This window comes from Pomacea canaliculata, linkage group LG14, assembly GCF_003073045.1.
Source record: "Pomacea canaliculata isolate SZHN2017 linkage group LG14, ASM307304v1, whole genome shotgun sequence".
In the NCBI taxonomy this organism is placed as follows: Eukaryota; Metazoa; Mollusca; class Gastropoda; order Architaenioglossa; family Ampullariidae; genus Pomacea; species Pomacea canaliculata.
Window position 1 is genome coordinate 17335598 of NC_037603.1, and position 6411 is coordinate 17342008.

At 38.5% G+C, this 6411-nt stretch overlaps 1 protein-coding gene across 4 annotated transcripts in view; it reads right to left on the minus strand.

Moving 5' to 3' along the window:
• The window catches only part of LOC112555265, a 38298-nt gene extending 32015 nt beyond the window's left edge, over window positions 1-6283 (minus strand). For all 4 annotated transcript variants that reach the window (XM_025223589.1, XM_025223588.1, XM_025223587.1 and 1 more), the window contains exons 1-4: window positions 6157-6283; window positions 3789-3902; window positions 2266-2362; window positions 294-339 (exon numbers count right to left, since the gene is read on the minus strand). In XM_025223589.1, coding sequence (XP_025079374.1) covers window positions 294-339; window positions 2266-2362; window positions 3789-3902; window positions 6157-6170 — 271 coding nt within the window. In that variant the 5' untranslated portion in view covers window positions 6171-6283. The remainder of the gene's footprint in view (window positions 1-293; window positions 340-2265; window positions 2363-3788; window positions 3903-6156) is intronic.
• Between the last annotated feature and the right edge of the window lie 128 nt (window positions 6284-6411).

Consider the following 6411-nt stretch of genomic DNA (forward strand, 5'->3'; position numbering starts at 1 on the left):
TACATGAGTGTGCATGTTTGCCTGTGTTTGTGCACCTGTGTGTTTCTCACCCTTCTTGTGGTGCACAATGTTGTTGCAGCCCATGTGATGCTTGTCCATATCACAATGATAATGAGTGTAATAAGTACAACATCTTTCATTTATGCTGAAGATTATGAACTTTAATTTATTCAAAATTTTTAGTAAAAGAAAAAAGGTATATTTAAAATGAAATTATTTTGATATATGATATTTAATGACAACAAAAAGGATGTCAGATGAAATTGCAAGAATTAGCATAGAAAATCACTCACCAAGAGGTTCGTCTTTCAGTACCTTAATATTTTTCTTTTTTATTGTCTGAAAAAAAGTCCAGAAATCAAGAAGGTTGTTTTAAAAATGTAACAGAAAAATATAGCACCAATGTCTACTGATAACTCAACTATATAGGTATAAAAAACTTTTCTACCCAACACCCTTCACTCAACATCACTTTGAAATCAATCTTCTTCAGTGCTAGTTGTTTTCACAGAATTGAGTCATATATGCTGTTGCATGTAGGCTTTTTTTTATTATTGCTGCAACATTTTAAATAATCACATATTTTCATCTGACTCTTGTTCTCAAGGAACGTCAAGTAATTTGTATTTGTCTCACAGTGAAGAGTGAGGAGGAATTTATATTATTTACTGGAGGGGACTAGTTCTGCCGTTTCATCTTGTCTATGGATCTACCTTGAGTTTGGTTTCTCTTACTCATTTGTGATGTTTGTTTCGCCATTTGCTTCTGTTGTGGATTGTTCCTCAGTGTTTGTGCTGCATCATTTCTTACAACAGACATCATCTTTCACTAACAGCTTCAGTCTCCTGTTCTTCGTTTTGCCATCTTGCTTTGGATTTTTGACTGTACAGGATTTTGTGCCTCCTTTACTGAAACTTTTAACTGTTCTGGCATCGTGGACCATACCGCTTTCCATTTTTGATTTAGGAACCATGTGTTTAGCTACATGTTCTGTAGCTTTTGGACCTACGTGCTTCAGCGATGTCATATGGTGATGAGATGTGTTTGTGTCATACTGCATCTTGCTCCACGTGTGTAACTGAACTGAAGTCGCCTTCACTTTATTATTAGTAGTAGTAAGGCAATGCCACTGTTCACTGCCCACTGCCTAACCCAGATGCCGCAGGTATTTTGTGATTATTTTGCTAGCAAGATCTCAAACATTCAATCATCCCTGGACTTGACATTAGTGCCTGACAGCATTTCTTGTGATGTTCTCCCAGGATGCTTCTGACCAGTCTCTGAGGCCAATATAAAGTTTTATTCTGAAAGCCAAGCCAACAGCTTGCCAGTTAGACCCAATGCCCACAATGCCTTCTTCTTGAGTGCTTAGGCATTTTACTTCCTACTATCACAAACATTGTAAACTCAGCTTTTCATAAGGTATTTTCTCCTCTTTGTTTAAAAATGGCCTGGTGAGGCTATTCTTTAAGAAGTTCACCCTTGATGTCAACATGTTAAACAACTACACCAACTTGTCTTTTCTAAGATCTTAAAGAAAGTAATTTTGACACAGCTCTGGGCCTACTTACAAGAGCACCACCTTATCACCCAAGCACAGTCAACATATAGACCTTTTCACAGTACTGAAAAATACTCTAATTAAAGGGACCACAGACATATTATCTGCCCTCGACAGTGGTGATGTTTCTGCCTTAACTCTGCTGGACCACTCTCTGTTCCTTCAAAGACTCCATACCCTCTATGGAATTTCTGGACCTGCACTAGCATAGTTCAACTCCTATCTCAATCATAGAATGTAGACTGCGTTTGCTGATGGGCAAACATCTCGCCATGCTCCACTTTCCTGTGAGATCCCCAAAGGCTCAGCACTTGGCCCAATTCTGTTCAAACCCCTTTCCCACTTATTGCTACTTTCCTGCTATCTTCCTTTGCAAAATCATGATACACTCATTCCTTATTTCTTGGTTCCTCTTTGCATTTTCTGTATTTGTCTTTTATTCATCAGTACTGTTGTTTACTTTTCCATCATTGTCCCTTGAATGTTGTCCATGTCTCATTCTCTTTCCTAGTGTGAGTATATGCTTTACAAATCTTCCATCTATTATTATTATTGTTAAAGAAGCAGGGCTTTGGGCTGAATGAGTTTCTTGTAACTGTTATCACCACCAATTATTATTGTGGTAATAACAGTACTTCATGTTTCACCTTCACAAATAATGAAAAGACATGTATTTATCTCTCTGGGATAGATATTACACTCACATGATTTTTCTTTGCAGACCTTTCATTGAGAATCTCTGATGCATAGCTGCTTAGGGAGCCTGTCTGACCCCTTTGCCAGTGCCTTCCTCCTTGACGCCTGTCATAAATGCGAGAAAAACCAATGAAAAGATTCCACTGAGTTGCTTGTATTCTGTAATCTTATAAATATACTGAGAAAGGAAACTATAAAATGTGCCAAAACTACAGAACCATCAGCCCAATCAGAACCCAAGCAAAGTTATGATAAAAGTATTACATAATCACATCAACATGATAGGGAAGTAACAGCTAGCAGAAGACCAGGTAGGAGCACAGTTAAACATCTCTTAACCGCCACATTCTAATAGAAAAACATTTATAGCATCACTGGGATCTATTCCAATAACTTCATCATCTGAAGGAACCTGGGGCAGTTGCATTTGATAAAAAAATTCAACATAAAAGAGGGTTGTTGAACTGCTGTACAAAATGTACAAAAGCTCAGTAAATGCGGTACTATTAGATAACTAAATTACTGGATAACTAAATTAGAGCCTTAATTAATTACTATCTTAATTCACATTTTAGAGCTTAGTCTACAAATAATATAAACAAAGCACTTAAAAATATTTTATTTCTATCACAAGATTAAGTAAAACTCAAAGCTTTTATCTCTATAAATGTGTGTGTGTGTGGTTTTTGTTGTTGTTGGTATTACCTATTCTTTACTCAACTCAAATAAATCAATAGAAAAGTGTCATCATCATCACTAAGTAAAATTTTGGCTCAAGCTCTTTGGCATTTACATTTTTGGAAAATTATAGATCCACAACTACAAATGCATTGTATATCTATCTCTGTCCGAATACTTAAAAAATGCTATTAAACTGATGGTTTTTCTCTAAAATATTTGCCATATACAGTCAAATCTCGCTACTATGCCACCCCGCTACTATGCCACTCGGTATGATGCCACTTTTTCTCGGTCCTGACTATAAATTCAATGCAAAAAAAATTTACTATGCCAATACCTACTCTCGCTACTATGCCACTTTTGTATGACTGTTAAAAGGCACAAGTTGTGAAATTCCGCGCAGTGCTTGATTATTATACTGTATGGTAGTGTGGGGCATCGCAGTTAGGTGGGATGGAACATAGCACGCACACAGGGAGGGTGGAGGCTGGCGATGGGGGGTAGTCGCTGGCCGGGTGACAGCCCTAGCTGTGACAGGGAGAGCAGGAGAGGGTCGACTAGCGACAGGATGCAGGTAGGCGGATGTGGTTGCGAGGAGTGGAGGATGAAGAGGTGAGGGGGAGAATGAGAGGAGAAAGCTAGTGCCAGCAGACGATTCTTGAGAGCTTTGGACTGAGGGGTAACTTGAGCAAATAAAGCCTTTTTTACGAACCCTCACTACTATGCCACTCTCGCTACTATGCCACTTTTGCTCGATCCCGGTAGGTGGCATAGTAGCGAGATTTGACAGTAGCCTAATTTGTATTGTACATGAACATAAAAATCTCCACCATGTTAAACAGCAACATACTCTCTTTCCTCTTTTTCCCTTTCCATAGCTGTCTTCAACTCCTTTAGCCTTTCCTCCATCTTATGATTTTCATGCTCCAATAGCTTTGTAACCTCTTTGGCATTTTTCAAGTTTCTGTAAATAAAAGACAAGTTTTGAGAACAAATTGCTATATTACTACTTTGTGCTAATACAGTACTAAATTGTTTTATATATATATTAAACCATTTGATAACAATTATCTTGGGTGGCTGTATATAAAAACACATTATTAGTAGTAGCACTTGGGACTCAAACATATGGGGATAATAATAATAATTAATAATAAATGCAAAATTTGTAAAGCGCATACTCACACTCCTAAGGAGTATGCTCTTAGCCCATAAGAGCAAGAACTAAAGATGGACAGCTTACAAGAGACAGCTGTAACTTGTTTATCAAGAGTCATGTCTGCAGTTGCAGCTGTGTATCATCAGCATATGATTGATGAGAAACCTTGTGAGACTTGATGCAAGATGAAAGTGGCTTTATTTACAGAATAAACAGAACTGGGCCGAGTATTGTGCCTTGAGGGATGTCATAAGAAAGTGGAGCAGGGTGAGATGTTTGACCAGCAACAAACAGCCTGGGTCCTATCAGTGAGATAGGAGTTGAACCACGCTACTGATGTCCAGAAATCCTGTCGAGAGTGTGTAGTCTATGAAGGAGAAGAGAGTGGTTGATGGTGTCAAATGCTGACAAAGCACTTGTGTACCCACATTTAGAATATGCCAAGGTGATTTGGTGTCCATTTTTAAAGAAGCGATTGATATTAGGGAAGAGGGTACAAAGATGTGTGAGTAATTTACTTGTAGAATAAACAAATATTTAGATTTAAGAACTTATGACTCCACTCTCTGAAGGAAGAAGAATCAGGGGAGACCTAGGTAACAAGAATACTACATAATAGTCCCTACTACCCAAAGTAACATTCTCCACTTTCTCCTCTCTGCATTCCTTCATTTTTACTTAGCATGTTTGTATTGATGTTTGTCTGACTAGGATACCCTTTTCAGTCATACTGCAGCATTACCTACTGTCCCTTGTGTCTTGTAAAATGCAAAGAGCTCATCTCTGTGTGGGAAAATGTGCTACATAAATTCCATCACTAGTCAGTCATCCCTTGACTAGCACCTGTCGTTGGGGGTGGGGTGGGGAAGCACATGAAAAGACATGGCAGAAAAAGGGCCCGCCACTCTTGCCTATTTTGGGTGATGGTGAGCAGGTCCTGTACAGGATGACCAGTCCAGTCTTAGGCGTTCGTAATCTAGCTCTTTCTTTTGCCACCATGGCTTCAACAATTTGTTATAATGGATCACATGGCCAAAGAAAGACCATCTTACATCACCTGACTGTCGAAAGTCGAGGTTTCTGGTGTCCTATAAATGAGGCAACCTTGTTTCATACAAAATCGGTTCTTTGTATGAGACCTGGAGCAGCCTCTATCTCAGGCACTTATTTGCAAATGTCTGGATTCTCCTTTCTGTTTCGGCAAGCAGAGTCCACGTGTCACATTTGTAGAGTAGGATTGGCACTACCAGGGATATCTATAGCTTGTACTTGGTAGTGAACCTTATTTTATGACTATGCCAGATCCTATCCAGTCTAGCCATTGCCACTGCTGCTGTTGTGATCCTGATAAAGACATCTGGCATGGAGTTGCCATCCATGGTGAGGGTGGCTCCTATAAGTACTTGAACCTGCTTACGTCTTCAAGCTGTACCCAGTTCATATAGATCTCTGCTTTGCCACTACCATTAATCATAACTTTGCTCTTTTCAGTGCTGGTCTCCATTTCTTATTGCTGTTGGTGAGATCTTGCAGTTCTTTGTTAGTGCCATGCTGACAAATCCATGTTATCTGCAAATCCCATTACTACTACTATACTACTCTGTCTTATTCGCAAATATTACTCTTTTCTGAATTGTAGGAACAACTTAACTTTGGATGCGCACATCAGACATTGACACAGGTTGTTATGGACGTCATGACGCACACTCTGAACCAAAGATAACTCGATCTAGCCCTAGCCCAACCACTATATATATATATCCTTAATCGTAATCCGACTCCTAATCCTACAGTCTCTTTCTCCGGTTTGTAGAAAGTGTCATTACGCCTATGCCCACCTACATTAAAGCTGGGCTGAAATGATTGACTTAAAATATAATTTTTCTAATCCTTTACATCTATTTGTATTGCATTGCTTCAATTTTTTTTTGTGGTTACTTTTAAATACCTATCACGGCTCTATACACGCAGCAGCGACAGCACACCATTTGGAGTGTAAAGTATATGCTGAAAAATTTCCTTCTAACTATTTCTAACCAAAAATCAAAGTCATACTTACACAAAGTGAGGCATTTCTAATTAACGCGGAAAAACAGTTTTCTGCTTTGCTGGTAAAGCGTCCTCAGTTACTGTACAAACAAAGATTATCGACTTCACGCATTTTCTCGCGAGAGTAGTGTTATATATTATTTTCCAAATTTAATAAATAGTAACACACAGATGCAAATATGCAGAATATTATACACATCAAATAAATGGATTTATCAAAATGGACAAATGAAAAAAAATTTTGTTGTTCGGTTTTGAAACAGTA